Raw genomic sequence first — 20,270 nt, forward strand, 5'->3', positions numbered from 1 at the left:
TGTTTGGCAAACCGGGAGAACACGGGGGAGAACGTGGTCAGGATGGAACCCGGGTCTCCGGCGCTGCGTTCGCTGTGAGGCGGCAACTCTACCGCCGCGCCACCCGGGTGGGACGGGTTTGGAGGGGGGTGCGGGGCGCGCGCGGATGGGGCAAGTTGGGGCCTTTCCACGCTGCGAGACTCCGCGACTCTCTGTGGGGGGGGGGGGGGGGGGGCGGGGTGGGGGAAACGTGCCGGGATGGCCGGCCCGCCCTACAGCTGGACGGTGACCAGCTTGAGCGGGTTGGTCTTGCACTCGGTGCTGAAGTACGGGTGGATGGTCTCGGTGAAGGTGTCGGTGAAGGTATAGATGTGGTCCATGGAGATGGCGTTGTAGAAGGAGATCTGGCCATCCTCGTAGTCCAGGTAGATGCCCAGCCGCCGGGGGCTGGTGGCCAGCGACAGCGAGGTGCGTGGGTTGGTGAAGGCGCTGTACTCCTTATCCCACAGCCCCACCGCCCACACCCCGTTCTCCGGGATGGCCTTGCGGGTGACCGAGGACTTGGCGGCCCCCACGTCCCAGGCCGTGTTGCTGCTGACGTCGATCTCCCAGTAGTGGCGGCCCCCGGTGAAGCCCTGCTGGGCCAGCACGCTCAGCAGGAAGTTGAAGCGCTCGGGCTGGTCGGCCACCTTCCGCCAGTCTCCCCGGCGCACCTGGGTGTCATTGTCCGACAACATCAGGCGGGGGTGGGCCGTCTGGGGGTCCAGTGTGAGAGAGGCCGGCGCTGGAGCGGGGAGAGAGAGAGAGAGAGAGAGAGAGAGAGAGAGAGAGAGAGAGAGAGAGAGAGAGAAGAGAGAGAGAGAGAGAGAGAGAGAGAGAGAGAGAGAGAGAGAGAGAGAGAGAGAGAGAGAGAGAGAGAGAGAGAGAGAGAGAGAGAGAGAGAGAGAGAGAGAGAGAGAGAGAGAGAGAGAGAGAGAGAGAGAGAGAGAGAGAGGGAGAGAGAGAGAGAGAGGGCGAGAGAAGGGGAGAGAAGGGGAGAGAAGGGGAGAGAAGGAGAGAGAGGGGGAGAGAGGGGGAGAGAGGGAGAGAGAGGGAGAGGGGGAGAGAGAGGGAGAGAGATTACTGATATCACGTGCTCCCCGTCTAAGGATGCTTCGACTGCACAATGGCGCTAAACAATAGACAATACACCATAGACAATAGACAATACACCATAGACAATAGACAATAGACAATAGACAATAGACAATAGACAATAGACAATAGACAATAGACCATAGACAATAGACAATAGATCATAGACAATAGACGATAGACCATAGACAATAGACCATAGACAATAGACCATAGACAATAGACCATAAACAATAGACCATATACAATAGACCATAGACAATAGACCATAGACAATAGACCATAAACAATAGACCATAAACAATAGACCATATACAATAGACCATAGACAATAGACCATAGACAATAGACCATATACAATAGACCATAGACAATAGACCATAGACAATAGACCATAAACAATAGACCATATACAATAGACCATAGACAATAGACCATAGACAATAGGTGCAGGAGGAGGCCATTTGGCCTTTCGAGCCAGCTCTGCCATTCAATGTGATCATGGCTGATCATTCTCAATCAGTACCCCGTTCCTGCCTTCTCCCCATACCCCCTGACTCCGCTATCCTTAAGAGCTCTATCCAACGCTCTCTTGAATGCATTCAGAGAATTGGCCTCCACTGCCCTCTGAGGCAGAGAATTCCACAGATTCACAACTCTCTGACTGAAAAAGTTTTTCCTCATCTCAGTTCTAGACCATAGACAATAGACCATAGACAATAGACAATAGACAATAGACCATAGACAATAGACCATAGACCATAGACCATAGACAATAGACAATAGACAATAGACAATAGACAATAGACAATAGACAATAGACAATATACCATAGACCATAGACCATAGACCATAGACAATATACCATAGACCATAGACCATAGACAATATACCATAGACCATAGACCATAGACCATAGACCATAGACCTTAGACAATAGACAATAGACCATGGACCATAGACCATAGACCATAGACCATAGACAATAGACAATAGACCATATACCAGAGACAATAGACAATAGACCATAGACAATAGACAATAGACAATAGACCATAGACAATAGACAATAGACCATAGACCATAGACCATGAACCATGGACCATAGACAATAGACAATAGACAATATGTGCAGGAGTAGGTCATTCGGCCCTTCGAGCCAGCACCGCCATTCAATGTGATCATGGCTGATCATTCTCAATCAGTACCCGTTCCTGCCTTCTCTCCATACCCCCTGACTCCGCTATCCTTAAGAGCTCTATCTAACTCTCTCTTGAATGCATTCAAAGAATTGGCCTCCACTGCCTTCTGAGGCAGAGAATTCCACAGATTCACAACTCTCTGGCTGAAAAGGTTTTTCCTCATCTCCGTTCTAAATGGCCTACACCTTATTGTTAAACTGTGGCCCCTTGTTCTGGACTCCCCCAACATTGGGAATATGTTTCCTGCCTCTAATGTGTCCAACCCCTCAATAATCTTATACGTTTCGATAAGATCTCCTCTCATCCTTCTACATTCCAGTGTATACAAGCCTAGTCGCTCCAGTCTTTCAATATATGACAGTCCCGCCATTCCGGGAATTAACCTGGTGAACCTACGCTGCACAAACGCTGGGCAATGCAAACGATCCGTAGCACGCTTCCAGCCACGTGATCACGTGCATTCCACGCACGATATTTTCGGTTTGCGCTGGGTTTTCCGGTACGTAACGTTCACGTAACGTTTGTAACGTTCACGAGGTTAGTTCCCGGAATGGCGGGACTGTCGTACGTTGAAAGACTGGAGCGATTGGGCTTGTCTACTCCGGAATTTAGAAGGATGAGAGGGGATCTTATCGAAACGTATAAGATTATTAAGGGGTTGGACACGTTAGAGGCAGGAAACATGTTCCCAATGTTGGGGGAGTCCAGAACCAGGGGCCACACAGTTGAAGAATAAGGGGTCGGCCATTTAGAACGGAGATGAGGAAAAACTTTTTCAGTCAGAGAGTTGGGAATCTGTGGAATATTCTGCCTCAGAAGGCAGTGGAGGCCAATTCTCTGGATGCTTTCAAGAGAGAGTTAGATAGAGCTCTTAATGATAGCGGAGTCAGGGGGTATGGGGAGGGGGCAGGAACGGGGTACTGATTGTGAATGATCAGCCATGATCATGGTTAATGGCGGTGCTGGCTCAAAGGGCCGAATGGCATCCTCCTGCACCTATTGTCTATTGTCTGTTGTCTAACCCCATTGTAAGTTGAGGAACACCGGACGAAGGGTCTCGACCCGAAACGTCACCCGTTCCTTCTCTCCCGAGATGCTGCCTGACCCGCTGAGTTGCTCCAGCATTCTGTGTCTACCGGCACCTGTACTAAGTTCGACCGCAGAGTTGTGAATCTGTGGAATTCTCTGCCTGCAGAAGGCAGTGGAGGCCGATTTAGTTTAGCTTAGAGATACAGCACCAAACAGGCCCTTTCGGCCCACCGGGTCCACGCCGACCAGCGATCCCCGCACACTAACACTATCCTACACCCACTCGGGACAATTTTCACATTAATACCAAGCCAATTAACCTACAAACCTGCACGTCTTTGGAGTGTGGGAGGAAACCGAACGATCGCGGAGAAAACCCACGCAGGTCACGGGGAGAACGTACAAACTCCGTACAGACAGCGCCCGTAGTCGGGGTCAAACCCGGGTCTCCGGCGCTGCGTTCGCTGTAAAGCGGCAACTCTACCGCTGCGCCACCGTGCCGCTAAAGGCCCTGGACTTCACCCAGAGAGTTGTGAATCTGTGGAATTCTCTGCCACAGAAGGCAGTGGAGGCCAATTCTCTGGATGTTTTCAAGAGAGATCCTTGCTATTGAGGGAGTGCAGCGTAGGTTCACCAGGTTAATCCCCGGGATGGCGGGACTGACGTACGATGAAAGAATGGGTCGACTGGGCTTACATTCGCTGGAATTTAGAAGGATGAGCGGGGATCTTATAGAAACGTATAAAATTCTTAAGGGTTTGGACAGGCTAGATGCAGGAAAAATGTTCCCGATGTCGGGGGAGTCCAGAACCGGGGGCCACACACAGTTTAAGAATAAGGGGTCGGCCATTTACGACTGAGATGAGGAAAAACCTTTTTCACCCAGAGAGTTGTGATTCTGTGGAATTCTCTGCCACAGAAGGCAGTGGAGGCCAATTCACTGGATGTTTTCAAGCGAGTTAGTTTTGGAACTTAAGACTAACGAAATCAAGGGATATGGGGAGAAAGCAGGAATGGGCTACTGATTTTGGATGACTGACTACATCCTATCTTTGTCCCGCCACCTCCCCTGACATCAGTCTGCCGAAGGGCCTCGACCCGAGACGTCACCCATTCCTTCTCTCCAGAGATGCTGCCTGACCCGCTGAGTTACTCAGGTATTTTGTGTCTACAATGAAAAAACCTTTGGAACTGCAGGAGATGAAACACCTGTCCCTTTACCTCCCCCCTCAACTCCATCCAGGGACCCCGACAGTCTTTCCAGGTGAGGCAGAGATCCACCTGCACCTCCTCCAACCTCATCTACTGTATCCTTTGTTCAAGATGTGGACTCTTGTACATCGGCGAGACCAAACGTAGACCGGGCGATCGTTTTTGCTGAACACCTCCGCTCAGGCCGCCTGAACCTATCTGATCTCCCAGTTGCCAAACACTTCAACTCCCCCTCCCACTCCCACACTGACCTCTCTGTCCTGGGCCTACCTCCACTGTCAGAGTGAGGCCCAGCGCAAATTGGAGGAACAGCACCTCATATTTCGCTCGGGCAGCTTACACCCCAGCGGTATGAATATTGATTTTTCTAACTTCAAGTAACCCCGGCATTCCCTCTCTCTCTCTCCATCCCGCCCCCACCCAAGTCGCACCAGCTTCTCGTTCTCACCCAGCAAACAGCTAACAATGGCCAATTTCCTTTAACATCGTCACTTTTTTGCACATCTTTAATTCGTTGTTCTTTGCACATCTCTCCACATCACTGTCTACATCTCTCGTTTCCCCATTTTCCTGACTGGTCCCGACCCGAAACGTCACCCGTTCCTTCTCTCCGGAGATGCTGACTGCCCCGCTGAGTTACTCCAGCATTTTGTGTCTACTTCCCAGCTTCTATACCCAATACTCTGACTGGTGGCCAATGTGCCGAAAGAATTCTTGACCACCCGATCTACCCATGGTGCCATCTTTAAGGAGCTATGTACCTACACTCCGAGATCCTCCTGTTCTACAACACTCCCCAAACCCCAACCATTCATTGTTTAATGAACAACTACTTATTCTAAATCAAATCCAATGTCCCATTTTGGAGTCATGCATGAGGGGGGACCTCATTGAAACGTACAGAATAGTGACCAGTGACCAGTGTCAGCATAATCTCTCGGCAGAATTCGATGTCCAATTTCTACGGAGGTTCGCGAACAAACTAACCACTTCTTTGGTGGGAAGATAACAGGAATGAACTCGACGAGGACATTCTTCCTCAAGAATGTTTCCTTCTCAGTGTCACAGCCCATATTAGGCGTCCACTGGATAGAGTGGATGTGGAGAGGATGTTTCCACTAGTGGGAGAGTCTAGGACCAGAGGGCACAGCCTCAGAAATAAAGGACGTTCCTTTAGGAAGGAGATGAGGAGGAATTTCTTTAGTCAGAGGGTGGTGAATCCGTGGAATTCTTTGCCACAGATGGCTGTGGAGGCCACAAGTCAGTGGATATATTTAATGGACAATAGACAATAGACAATAGGTGCAGGAGGAGGCCATTTGGCCCTTCGAGCCTGTACGCACCGCCATTCAATGTGATCATGGCTGATCATTCTCAATCAGTACCCCGTTCCTGCCTTCTCCCCATACCCCCTGACTCCGCTATCCTTAAGAGCTCTATCTACCTCTCTCTTGAATGCATTCAGAGAATTGGCCTCCACTGCCTTCTGAGGCAGAGAATTCCACAGATTTACAACTCTCTGACTGAAAAGGTTTCTCCTCATCTCCGTTCTAAATGGCCTACCCCTTATTCTTAAACTGTGGCCCCTGGTTCTGGACTCCCCCAACATTGGGAACATGTTTCCTGCCTCTAACGTGTCTAACCCCTTAATAATCTTATATGTTTCGATAAGATCCCCTCTCATCCTTCTAAATTCCAGTGTATACAAGCCTAGTCGCTCCAGTCTTTCAACATACGACAGTCTCGCCATTCCGGGAATCAACCTAGTAAACCCACGCTGCACGCCCTCAATAGCAAGAATATCCCTTCTCAAATTTGGAGACCAAAATTTGGAGACGTGGAGAAATTTCTTTAGCCAGAGGGTGGTGAATCTGTGGGATTCTTTGCCACAGAAGGCTGTGGAGGCCACAAGTCAGTGGATATATTTAAGGCAGAGATGGACAGATTCTTGATTAGTGCGGGTGTCAGGGGTTATGGGGAGAAGGCAGGAGAATGGGGTTAGGAGGGAGAGATAGATCAGCCGTGATTGAATGGCGGAGTGGGCTCGATGGGCTGAATGGCCTAATTCTGTTCCTATCACTTGTGAAAAGAGAGGGGTGGCACGGTGGCGCAGTGGTAGAGTTGCTGCCTCACAGCACCAAAGAACTGACTACGGGTGCTGCCTGTACGGAGTTTGTACGCTCTCCCCGTGACCTGCGTGGGTTTTCTCCGAGATCTCCGGTTTCCTCCCACATTCCAAAGACGTGCAGGTTTGTAGGTTAATTGGCTTCGGTGACGATAGTCCCTGGTGTGTGTAGGATAGCATTAGTGTTACAGGAATTGCTTGTTGATACGGACACTCGTGAGCTGAGGGGCCTGTTTCCAAGCTGCATTTCTAAATGAACCTAAACTAAACTAAACTTACCAACCCTAAATATTCAAATCCCCATGGCCTGATGGGTCTGCATCCCAGGGTACTCAAGGAGGTGGCTCTCGAAATCGTGGACGCATTCAGGAACAGCACCTCATATTTCGCCTGGGCAGCTTGCAGCCCAGTGGTATGAACATCGACTTCTCCAACTTTAGATAGTTCCTCTGTCCCTCTCTTCCCCTCCCCCTTCCCAGATCTCCCTCTATCTTCCTGTCTCCACCTTTTTCCTTCCTTTGTCCCGCCCCCCCCGACATCAGTCTGAAGAAGGGCCTCGACCCGAAACGTCACCCATTCCTTCTCTCCTGAGATGCTGCCTGCCTGACCCGCTGAGTTACTCCAGCATTTTGTGAATAAATACCTTGGACGCATTGGTGATCATTTTCAGTCTAAGAATAAAGGGGAGGCCATTTAAAACTGAGGTGAGAAAAAACTTTTTCACCCAGAGAGTTGTGAATTTGTGGAATTCTCTGCCACAGAGGGCAGTGGAGGCCAATTCACTGGATGGATTTAAAAGAGAGTGAGATAGAGCTCTAGGGGCTAGTGGGATCAAGGGATATGGGGAGAAGGCAGGCACGGGTTACTGATTGTGGACGATCAGCCATGATCACAATGAATGGCGGTGCTGGGTCGAAGGGCCGAATGGCCTCCTCCTGCACCTATTTTCTATGTTTCTATGTTTCTAACCAAGCTGTCATGTGTTCCTTTGCATGTCACTAAGCATGTCACGAGCTGAGAAGGCAGGGGAATGGGGTTGGGAGGGAGAAATAGATCAGCCACGATTGAATGGCGGAATAGACTTGATGGGCCGAATGGTTTAATTCTACCCCTATCCCATGATTTTATGAGCTGCCGGAGGAGGTAGTTGAGGCAGGCATGATAACAACATTTAAAAGACATTTGGACATGTACATAAGAAAATAACTGCAGATGCTGGTACAAATCGAAGGTATTCATTCACAAAATGCTGGAGTAACTCAGCAGGTCAGGCAGCATCTCGGGAGAGAAGGAATGGGTGACGTTTCGGGTCGAGAAGAAGAGTCTCGAACTGAAATGTCTATAGATGAATGAAAGATGTGCAGCGGTATATTGACTTCTCTAACTTTAAGACACTCTTGCATCCTCTCTCTCTCTCCGTCCCTCCCCCACCCAAGTTGTCTTACTAGTTTCAAAGTGGTCTTGTTGAGTCTCATTGTCTGTAACTCGTTTTCACCTAGCCCACAGCGAACAGTGGCCTGTTTCCTTTATCAATAGACAATAGACAATAGGTGCAGGAGGAGGCCATTCGGCCCTTCGAGCCAGCACCACCATTCAATGTGATCATGGCTGATCATTCTCAATCAGTACCCCGTTCCTGCCTTCTCCCCATACCCCCTGACTCCGCTATCCTTAAGAGCTCTATCCAGCTCTCTCTTGAATGCATTCAGAGAATTGGCCTCCACTGCCTTCTGAGGCAGAGAATTCCACAGATTCACAACTCTCTGACTGAAAAAGTTTTTCCTCATCTCAGTTCTAAATGGCCGACCCCTTATTCTGCCCCTGGTTCTGGACTCAGCCATGATCACATTGAATGGTGGTGCTGGCTCGAAGGGCCGAACGGCCTACTCCTGCACCTATTGTCTATTGACTCCCCCAACATTGGGAACATGTTTACTGCCTCTAACGTGTCCAACCCCTTCATAATCTTACACGTTTCGATAAGATCTCCTCTCATCCTTCTAAATTCCAGTGTATACAAGCCTAGTCGCTCCAGTCTTTCAACATATGACAGTCCCGCCATTCCGGAAATTAACCTGGTGAACATACGCTGCACACCCTCAATAGCAAGAATATCGTCGTTGCTTTTCTGCATATCTTTCGTTCATTTGACATTGCACCCATTTTCTATGTTTCTAAGGTATCATAAAACGCTGGAGTAACTCAGCGGGTCCAGGCAGCATCTCAGGAGAGAAGGAATGGGTGACGTTTCGGGTCGAGACCTTATGTTTCCATGTTAATTCCTCAGTTCAATGCCATGCTAATACTCATCGCTGATTGCAAGTGACCAGTGTCAGCATAATCTCTCGGCAGAATTCGATGTCCAATTTCTACGGAGGTTCGCGAACAAACTAACCACTTCTTTGGTGGGAAGATAACAGGAATGAACTCGACGAGGACATTCTTCCTCAAGAATGTTTCCTTCTCAGTGTCACAGCCCATATTAGGCGTCGTGGAACCCATCCATGTTGGAGTTCAGAACAGACCACAGCTTGTTCTTTGCTACATCTGCCCGCTCGAATTGCTACTTGCTCGAGCCACAAAGACACTTTATAAATCAGAGGGGAAGATAGTGGGTGAAGATCGCAACAATCACTGCTCCTCAGCTTCGAGCTTGCAGATGACACAAAGCTGGGTGGCAGTGTGAGCTGTGAGGAGGATGCTATGAGGTTGCAGGGTGACTTGGACAGGTTGGGCGAGTGGGCGGATGCATGGCAGATGCAGCTTAATGTGGATAAATGTGAGGTTATCCACTTTGGTGGTAAGAATAGGAAGGCAGAGTATTATCTGAATGGTGTCAAGTTAGCAAAAGGGGACGTACAACGAGTTCTGGGTGTCCTAGTGCATCAGTCACTGAAAGGAAGCATGCAGGTACAGCAGGCAGTGAAGAAAGCCAATGGCATGTTGGCCTTCATAACTAGAGGAGTTGAGTATAGGAGCAAAGAGGTCCTTCTGCAGTTGTGCAGGGCCCTAGTGAGACCGCACCTGGAGTACTGTGTGCAGTTTTGGTCTCCTAATTTGAGGAAGGACATTCTTGCTATTGAGGGAGTGCAGCGTAGGTTTACCAGGTTAATTCCCTGGATGGCGGGACAAACATACAAAGAAAGAATGGGTCGACTGGACTTGTATTCACTGGAAATTAGAAAATGAGAGGGGATTTTATACAAACATATAAAATTCTTAAGGAATTGGACAGGCTAGATGCAGGAAAAATGTTCCCGATGTTGGGGGGGTCCAGAACCAGGGGTCACACAGTTTAAGAATACGGGATAGGCCATTTAGGACTGAGATGAGGAAAAACGTTTTCATCCAGAGAGTTGTGAATCTGTGGAATTCTCTGCCACAGAAGGCAGTGGAGGCCAATTCACTGGATGTTTTCAAGAGAGAGTTAGATTTAGCTCTTAGGGCTAACGGAATCAAGGGATATGGGGAGAAAGCAGGAACGGGGTACCGATTGTGGATGATCAGCCGTGATCATATTGAATGGCGGTGCTGGCTCGAAGGGCCGAATGGCCTCCTCCTGCACCTATTTTCTATGTTTCTATGATGAGGGTGGAATAGCATTAAAACTACCTGCATTGAGATTGAATAGAAACATAGAAACATAGGTGCAGGAGAAGGCCATTCGGCACTTCGAGCCTGCACCGCCATTCAATATGATCATGGCTGCTCATCCAACTCAGTATCCTGTACCTGCCTTCTCTCCATACCCTCTGATCCCTTTAGCCACAAGGGCCACATCTAACTCCCTCTTAAATATAGCCAATGAATTGGCCTCAACTACCTTCTGTGGCAGAGAATTCCACAGATTCACCACTCTCTGTGGGGAAAAAAAACGTTCTCATCCTAAAAGACTTCCCCCTTATCCTTAAACTGTGACCCCTTGTTCTGGACTTCCCCAACATCGGGAACAATCTTCCTGCATCTAGCCTGTCCAACCCCTTAAGAATTTTGTAAGTTTCTATAAGATCCCCCCTCAATCTTCTAAATTCCAGCGAGTACAAGCCGAGTCTATTCCAGCGAGTACAAGCCGAATGTTGGCAGATTTGCAGTTTAGAAGGATGGGAGGGGACTCTCATTGAAAATACCTATATAGATATACGCCTGTACATCGGCAAGACCAACTGCAGGCTCAGCGATCGTTTCGCTGAATACCTCCGCTCAGTCCGCCTAAACATACCTGATCTCCCAGTTGCCAAACACTTTAACTCCCCCTCCCACTCCCGCACTGACCTCTCTGTCCTGGGCCTCCTCCACTGTCAGAGTGAGGCCCAGCGCAAATTGGAGGAACTTCACCTCATATTTCGCTTGGGCGGCTTACATCCCAGCGGTACGAACATTGACTTCTCTAACTTCCCTTTGCATTCCCTCACTCTCCATCCCCTCCCCCTTCCCAGTTCTCCCACCAGTCTGACTGTCTCCGACTACATTCTATCTCTGTACCGCCCCCTCCCCCGACATCAGTCTGAAGAAGGGTCTCGACCCGAAACGTCACCCATTCCTTCTCTCCCGAGATGCTGCCTGTCCTGCTGAGTCACAGTAATGGCTCGATTGTAATCTGTTGACTGGCAACAAAAAGCTTTTCACCGGACCTCGGAACACCTGACAATAAACTAAACTGAAAATGTACTCCAGCATTTTAATAGACAATAGACCAATAGGTGCAAGGAGGAGGCCATTCGGTCCTTCGAGCCAGCACCACCATTCAATGTGATCATGGCTGATCATTCTCAATCAGTACCCCGTTCCTGCCCCCTGACTCCGCTATCCTTAAGAGCTCTATCTAGCTCTCTCTTGAATGCATTCAGAGAATTGGCCTCCACTGCCTTCTGAGGCAGAGAATTCCACAGATTCACAACTCTCTGACTGAAATGGTTTTTCCTCGTCTCTGTTCTAAATGGCCTACCCCTTATTCTTAAGCTGTGTGGCCCCTCGTTCTGGACTCCCCCAACATTGGGAACATGTTTCCTGCCTCTAACGTGTCTCTAGCGGAGTCAGGGGGTATGGGGAGAAGGCAGGAACGGGGTACTGATTGAGAATGATCAGCCATGATCACATTGAATGGCGGTGCTGGCTTGAAGGGCCGAATGGCCTCCTCCTGCACCTATTGTCTATTGTCTATCAGTGCTGTAAGGCAGCAACTCTACCGCTGCGCCATGTTACGAGGTGAATATTGTCACAGATCATATCCAGACTTTATTACCGACAAACTATATTGTAAACTCTACCCAAACCATCTCATCCTTGGGCCCACCCGGCTATAATTTCTCAGCTTCATCTTTAGACCAATGTAAATGTAAAACGAGGCCACTCGACCCATCAGGTTTATGCTAGCTCTCAGGGCAGCCCCTTTAGGTAGAGACAGCGCCCGTGGTCAGGATCGAACCTGAGTCTCTGGCGCTGTGAGGCAGCAACTCTACCGCCGCGCCACCGTGCCAAACATCAATTTCAAATGGTAGGTAGTTTCAATTAGATTCTCTCCCCCCTCATCCTCCTACACTCCACTCATCCAATGCCCCTCATAACAACGTGACCACGTGGGTTCACTCCGGGTGCTCCGGTTTCCCGCCACATTCCAAAGATGTGTTAGGTTTCTAGGTTAGACACAAAGTGCTGGGGTAACTCAGCGGGTCGGGCAGCATCTCTGGAGAGAAGGAACGGGCGACGTTTCGGGTCGAGACCCTTCTTCAGACTGAGAGGGGAGAGGGCGATACATAGATACGGTTAACTGGCCCTTTATGAATTTACAAATCTCCCCGACTGTAGGGAATGGATGCGAAAGTGGGATAACGTAGAAATAGCGAGAACTGGTGATTGATGGTGAGCCTGGATCGGTTGGGCCGAAGGGCCTATTTCCATGCTGTATCTTAAACTAAGCTAAACTAAACTAAAATGAACGGGAAAAGAATTGGGTCTGGATAAACTTTGATGTGTCTTGTGTCTTAACATAAAAACATAGAAAATAGGTGCAGGAGTAGGCCACTCGGCCCTTTGAGCCAGCACTGCCAGAAACATAGAAACATAGAAAGTAGGTGCAGGAGTAGGCCATTCGGCCCTTCGAGCCTGCACCGCCATTCAATATGATCATGGCTGATCATTCACAATCAGTACCCTGTTCCTGCTTTCTCCCCACATCCCCCTGATTCTGTTAACCCTAAGAGCTCTATCTAACTCTCTCTTGAAAACATCCGGTGAATTGGCCTCCACTGCCTTCTGTGGCAGAGAATTCCACAAAGTTTGTCCTCATCTCAGTCCTGAATGGCCTTCCCCTTATTCTTAAACTGTGTGACCCCCTGGTTCTGGATTCCTCCCAACATCGGGAACATTTTTCCTGCATCTGGCCTGTCCAATCCCTTAAGGATTTTATATGTTTCTATATGATCCTCTTATTTGCTTTGCTAACCCAAATCATCCCCGGAATTATTTCTCATGAACCTCCTCTCTGCTCCTCCAAAGTGCCAGAGACCCGGGTTCGATCCCGACTACGGCTGCTGTCTGTGCAGAGTTTACACGTTCTCCCCGTGACCTGCATGGGTTTTCTCCGGGATCTTCGGTTTCAATAGACAATAGACAATAGGTGCAGGAGGAGGCCATTCGGCCCTTCAAGCCAACACCGCCATTCAATGTGATCATGGCTGATCATTCTCAATCAGTACCCCGTTCCTGCCCTCTCCCCATGCCCCCTGACTCCGCTATCCTTAAGAGCTCTATCTAGCTCTCTCTTGAAAGCATCCAGAGAATTGGCCTCCACTGCCTTCTGAGGCAGAGAATTCCACAGATTCACAACTCTCTGACTGAAAAAGTTTTTCCTCATCTCCGTTCTAAATGGCCCACCCCTTATTCTTAAACTGTGTGGCCCCTGGTTCCGGACTCCCCCAACATTGGGAATATGTTTCCTGCCTCTAGCGTGTCCAACCCCTTAATAATCTTATACGTTTCAATAAGATTGTAATAAGATTAAGATTTCCTCCCACACTCCAAAGACGTGCAGGTTTGTAGGTTAAATTGACTTGGTAAATGTAAAAAATTGTCCCTAGTGGGTGTAGGATAGTGTTAGTGTACGGGGATCGCTGGTCGGCGCGGACCCGGTGGGCCGAAGGGCCTGTTTCCGCGCTGTATCTCTAAACTAAACTAAACTAAACTCATCCCAACCCAAATCCAGATGGGAACGCTGAGCAGACTCGCTCTCTCCCTCATTGTGTCAGTCACTCTTCCCGGCCAAAAGTCCCAGTGTGCAGGAAGGAACCGCAGGTGCTGGTTTAAGCCGAAGATAGACACAAAGTGCTGGAGTAACTCAGCGGGACGGGCAGCATCTCTGGAGAGAAGGAATGGGTGACGTTTTGGTGTGTTTTCCTTGTTTTTGGTGTTTGGTGTGTTTGGCCTCGTTTTCACCTTGTGTGTGTATGTGTGTGTGTGTGTGTGTGTGTGTGTGTGTGTGTGTGTGTGTGTGTGTGTGTGTGTGTGTGTGTGTGTGTGTGTGTGTGTGTGTGTGCGTGTGTGTGTGCGTGTGTGTGTGTGTGTGTGAGTGTGCTTGTGTGCGTGTGTGTGTGTGCGTGCGTGCATGTGTGTGCGTGCGAGTGTGTGTGTGTGTGTGTGTGTGTGTGTGTGTGGAGTTTGCACATTCTCCCTGTGATCGCCCGGGTTTTCTCCGGGTGCTCCGGTTTCCTCCCACATTATATTCAAGAGAGAGTTAGATATAGATGTATTCAAGAGAGAGTTAGATTTAGCCCTTAGGGCTAACGGAATCGAGGGATATGGGGAGAAAGCCGGAATGGGGCACTGATTGTGGATGATCAGCCATGATCATATTGAATGGCGGTGCTGGCTCGAAGGGCTGAATGGCCGCCTCCTGCACCTACTTTCTATGTTTCTATGTTTCTATTCCAAAGACGTGCAGGTTTCGAGGTTAATTGGCCCTTTATAGATTGCCCCTAATAAGTAGGGAGTGGATGGGAAAGTGGGATAACGTGGAACTGGCGTGAACTGGTGATTGATGGTCAGCGTGGAGTGACTGGGCCGAAGGGCCTGTTTCCTTGCTGTGTCTTAAACTAAACTAAACTAAATTAAACAGGAAAAGGATTTGGTCAAGAAAAACCTTGATGGGATCAGACCGCTGTGTCTTAATTGCTGAGTGTCCGCTTCAACAGTCAAAACTTAGTCTGGTCTAGAATCATAGAGTCATAGACAGTGAGGAAACAGGCACTTCGGCCCAACTTGCCCACACCGGCCAACATGTCCCGACTGCACTAGTCCCACCTGCCTGCGCTTGGTCCATATCCCTCCAAACCTATCCTATCCATGTACCTGTCCAACTGTTTCTTAGTCCTAGCCTCAACTACCTCCTCTGGCAGCTCGTTCCATACACCCACCACCCTCTGTGTGAAAAAGTTACCCCTCAGATGCTTGTTAAATATTTTCCCCTTCACCTTGAACCTATGTCCTCTGGTCCTCGATTCCCCAACTCTGGGCAAGAGACTCTGTGCGTCTACCCGATCTATTCCTCTTGTGATTTTGTACACCTCTATAAGATCACCCCTCATCCTCCTGCGCTCCATGGAATAGAGACCCAGCCTGCTCAACCTCTCCCTGTAGCTCACACCCTCTAGTCCTGGCAACATCCTCGTAAATCTTTTCTGAACCCTTTCAAGCTTGATTGCCAGATGTCTAGGTGGACGCAAAATGCTGGAGTAACTCAGCGGGTCAGGCAGCATCTCAGGAGAGAAGTAGTGGGTGACGTTTCGGGTCGAGACCCTTCTTCAGACTTTTTGGTCCAGTTTAACTTCTTGTCACGTGTACCGAGCGAGGTACAGTGAAAAGTTTTTTTTTTGTTGCGTGCTAACCAGTCAGTGGAAAGACTGTACATGATTACAATCGAGCCGTCCACAGTGTAAAAGAGTGGAGGGATTGTAAAGAATGATATTAATCTGCTTCTGGGATCGGCCTTGCTTAGTCACCATCTCCCAATGTGAGGCTGGTGCAGAAAGGTTAATGGTTCATCAGTACCAATGGTTCAAAGGTTCAATAGACAATAGACAATAGACAATAGGTGCAGGAGGAGGCCATTCGGCCCTTCGATCAATGTGATCATGGCTGATCATTCTCAATCAGTACCCCGTTCCTGCCTTCTCCCCATACCCCCTGACTCCGCTATCCTTAAGAGCTCTATCTAGCTCTCTCTTGAATGCATGGCACTTATAAAATGGTACGTATAAAATCATAGAAGGACTGGACAAGCTAGACGCAGGAAAAATGTTCCCAATGTTGGGGGAGTCCAGAACCAGGGGCCACACACACTCTAACAATAAAGGGGAGGCCATTTAAAACTGAGGTGAGAAAAAAAACCTTTTCACCCAGAGAGTTGTGAATTTGTGGAATTCTCTGCCACAGAGGGCAGTGGAGGCCGATTCACTGGATGGATTTCAAAGAGAGTTAGATAGACCTCTAAGGGCTAGCGGAATCAAGGGATATGGGGAGAAGGCAGGCACGGGTTACTGATTGTGGATGATCAGCCATGATCACAATGAATGGCGGTGCTGGCTCGAAGGTGCGAATGGCCTCCTCTTGCACCTATTTTCTAAGTTTCTACTTTGCTTATCGCATGTACAGTGAAATTAATTTCTGTATAGAGTTCCGTACAAGTATCACTGTACATGAGCAAGGTATTTATTTCACAAAAAGGTGGAGTAACTCAGCGGGTCGGGCAGCATCTCAGGAGAGAAGGAATGGGTGACGTTTCGGGTCGAGACCCTTCTTCAGACTGATGTCAGGGGGGGCGGGACAAAGGAAGGATGTAGGTGGATATAGACACTGTACATAAGCACTTAGATGCATCTTAGATAAGCATCTCAGATACTGTGCAAGTGTAGAGAAGTTTAGTTTGGTTTAGTTTAGAGATACAGCGCAGAAACAGGCCCTTCGGCCCACCAAGTTCGCGTCGACCAGTGATCCCTGCACTTTAGTAGACAATAGGTGCAGGAGTAGGCCATTCAGCCCTTCGAGCCAGCACCGCCATTCAATGCGATCATGGCTGATCACTCTCAATCAGTACCCCGTTCCTGCCTTCTCCCCATACCCCCTCACTCCGCTATCCTTAAGAGCTCTATCCAGCTCTCTCTTGAAAGCATCCAACGAACTGGCCTCCACTGCCTTCTGAGGCAGAGAATTCCACACCTTCACCACTCTCTGACTGAAAAAGTTCTTCCTCATCTCCGTTCTAAATAGCCTACCCCTTATTCTTAAACTGTGGCCTCTTGTTCTGGACTCCCCCAACATTGGGAACATGTTTCCTGCCTCTAATGTGTCCAATCCCCTAATTATCTTATATGTTTCAATAAGATCCCCCCTCATCCTTTTAAATGCCAGTGTATACAAGCCCAATCGCTCCAGCCTTTCAACATACGACAGTCCCGCCATTCCTGGAATTAACCTAGTGAACCTACGCTGCACGCCCTCCATAGCAAGAATATCCTTCCTCAAATTTGGAGACCAAAACTGCACACAGTACTCCAGGTACTATCCTACACCATTCAGGGGACAATTTCTAAGACGTTTATATCAAGTCAATCGGCCACACTTTGGTATTAACCTTGTGGTTCATGCAGGTGTCAGAGGTTACGGGGAGAAGGCAGGAGAATGGGGTTGGGAGGGAGAGATGGATCAGCCTTGATTGAGTGGCGGAGTAGACTCGATGGGCCGAATGGCCCAATTCTACTCCTAGCACTTATGACCTTAAGGCCTTACCTGGGTAGATGATCTTCAGCATCCGCCGCCATACCACGTACTGTAGGGGCCCCACTGGCTCATGTAGGTTCAGGTCAATGCGTACCTCTGTGGGTTTGACGTAGGGCATCTCTGCACTGTGTAAAGTCAAGTCAAGTCAATTTTATTTGTATAGCACATTTAAAAACAACCCACGTTGACCAAAGTGCTGTACAACAGTTCAGGTACTAAGAAAACGCCATAGAGGGAGTACAGAGAAGGTTCACCAGATTGATCCCTGGGATGGCAGGACTTTCATATGAAGAAAGACTGGATAGACTCGGCTTGTACTCGCTGGAATTTAGAAGATCGAGGGGGGATCTTATAGAAACTTACAAAATTCTTAAGGGGTTGGACAGGCTAGATGCAGGAAGATTGTTCCCGATGTTGGGGAAGTCCAGAACAAGGGGTCACAGTTTAAGGATAAGGGGGAAGTCTTTTAGGACCGAGATGAGAACTTTTTTTTCACACAGAGAGTGGTGAATCTGTGGAATTCTCTGCCACAGAAGGTAGTTGAGGCCAGTTCATTGGCTATATTTAAGAGGGAGTTAGATGTGGCCCTTGTGGCTAAAGGGATCAGGGGGTATGCAGAGAAGGCAGGTACGGGATACTGAGTTGGATGATCAGCCATGATCATATTGAATGGCGGTGCAGGCTCGAAGGGCCGAATGGCCTACTCCTGCACCTATTTTCTATGTTTCTATGTTCTATGTTTCTATGTTTCACAGCGCCCCCTCAGAGGGCCTCAAACGCTAGGGAGTAGAAATAGGTTTTGAGCCTGGACTTAAAGGAGTCGATTTAGATTTTAGATTTAGATTTAGAGATACAGCGCGGAAACAGGCCCTTCGGCCCACCGAGTCCGCGCCGCCCAGCGATCCCCGCACAATAACACTATCCTACACACACTAGGGACAATTTTTACATATTACCCAGTCAATTAACCTACAAACCTGTACGTCTTTGGAGTGCGGGAGGAAACCGAAGATCTCGGAGAAAACCCACGCAGGTCACGGGGAGAACGTACAAACTCCGTACAGACGGCGCCCGTAGTCAGGATCGAACCCGAGTCTCCGGCGCTGCATTCGCTGTAAGGCGGCAACTCTACCGCTGCGCCACCGTGCCGCCTACATGATGGAGGGGGCAGTTCTGGTGGGGAGAGGGATGCTGTTCCACAGTCTAGGAGCTGCAACCGCAAAAGCGCGGTCACCCCTGAGCTTAAGCCTAGACCGCGGGATAGTCAGTAGTCCCAAGTCGGCCGACCTGAGGGACCTGGAGATAGAGTGGTTCATCAATAACCTCTCTCAAATAAACATACACCGCAAAATTCTCCGTCAACTGAGTCCGACGTTCCACTGTGCAGGAAGGAACTGCAGGCGCTGGTTTAAACCGAAGGTAGACACAAAGTGCTGGAGTCACTCAGCGGGACAGGCAGCATCTCTGGATGAAACGTTTTGGGTCAGGACCCTTCTTCGGAATAGCTTTTCGCTGCACCTCGGTAACACATGACAATGAACCAAACTGAAGTAGACACAAAATGCCGGAGAGACTCAGCGGGACAGGCAGCATCTCTGGAGAAAATGGATAGGATTGAGACCCTTCTTCACACTGCGAGACTGAAAACAAGCCTTCAGTCTGAAGAAGGATCCCAACTCCCTCTTGAATATAATGTGGGAGGAAACCGGAGCACCCGGAGAAAACCCGGGCGATCACAGGGAGAATGTGCAAACTCCACACACACACACACGCACACACACACACGCACACACACACACACGCGTACGCACACACATACACACACACACATACGCGCACACACACACACACGCATACACACACACACGCGCACGTATACACGCACGCACGCACGCACACACGCACGCACACACACACACACACGCCCACACACACGGACACACACACACGCACACACACACACACACACGGACACACACACGCGCACACACACATACACACACACACGCACACACACACACACACATGCCCACACACACGGACACACACACGCGCACACACACATACACACTCACACGCACACACACACACACACACGCACACACACACACACACACACGCCCACACACACGGACACACACACGCGCACACACACATACACACACACACGCACACACACACACACACACGCCCACACACACACACACACACACGCACACGCACACACAAGGTGAAAACGAGGCAGTAATATTTAATCAGGACAGTGAAACTAGTCGGAGAACTAGGGTGGGGGAGGGGCGGATAGAGAGGGAAAACAAGGGCTATCTGAAGTTGGAGTAGACAATGTCCATACCGCTGGGGTTATAAACTGCCCAAGAGAAATATGAGGTGCCGTCCCTCTGAGTTACTCCAGCATTTTCGTGTCTACGGTGTCAACCAACGTCTGCAGTTCCTTCCCACGCACCAAAACGTCACCCATTCCTTCTCTCAAGAGGTGGCTGCCCGTCCCGCTGAGTTACTCCAGCACTTTGTGTCTATTTCTGATGTTCCACTTGCAGTTTACTGAGGAATCAGTATAAATGGAATCAGAGTACATTTATTGTAGGAAGGGACTGCAGATGCTGGTTTGCACTGAAGATAGGCACAAAATGCTGGAGTAAATGCTGAGTTACTCCAGCACTTTTATGTCTATCTACATTTATTGTAGTCTGGGGTGATGACAGGCCTGTTGATGAGCGTTTGTCGGCATTGGGCCTGTGCTCGCTGGAGTTTAGAAGAATGAGGGGGGACTTCGTTGAAACGTACAGAATAGTGAAAGG

General features: G+C 49.2%; 1 protein-coding gene across 1 annotated transcript in view; it reads right to left on the reverse strand.

The window, feature by feature from the left end:
- Positions 1-204: 204 nt before the first annotated feature.
- The window catches only part of LOC144602885 (E3 ubiquitin-protein ligase TRIM39-like), a 47,825-nt gene continuing 27,759 nt past the window's right edge, over positions 205-20,270 (reverse strand). The window contains exons 4-5 of the mRNA XM_078416007.1: positions 17,461-17,576; positions 205-763 (exon numbers count right to left, since the gene is read on the reverse strand). Of these exons, the coding sequence (XP_078272133.1) occupies positions 252-763; positions 17,461-17,576 (628 nt within the window). The 3' untranslated portion in view covers positions 205-251. The remainder of the gene's footprint in view (positions 764-17,460; positions 17,577-20,270) is intronic.

Source organism: Rhinoraja longicauda, chromosome 19, assembly GCF_053455715.1.
Source record: "Rhinoraja longicauda isolate Sanriku21f chromosome 19, sRhiLon1.1, whole genome shotgun sequence".
Classification (NCBI taxonomy): domain Eukaryota; kingdom Metazoa; phylum Chordata; class Chondrichthyes; order Rajiformes; family Arhynchobatidae; genus Rhinoraja; species Rhinoraja longicauda.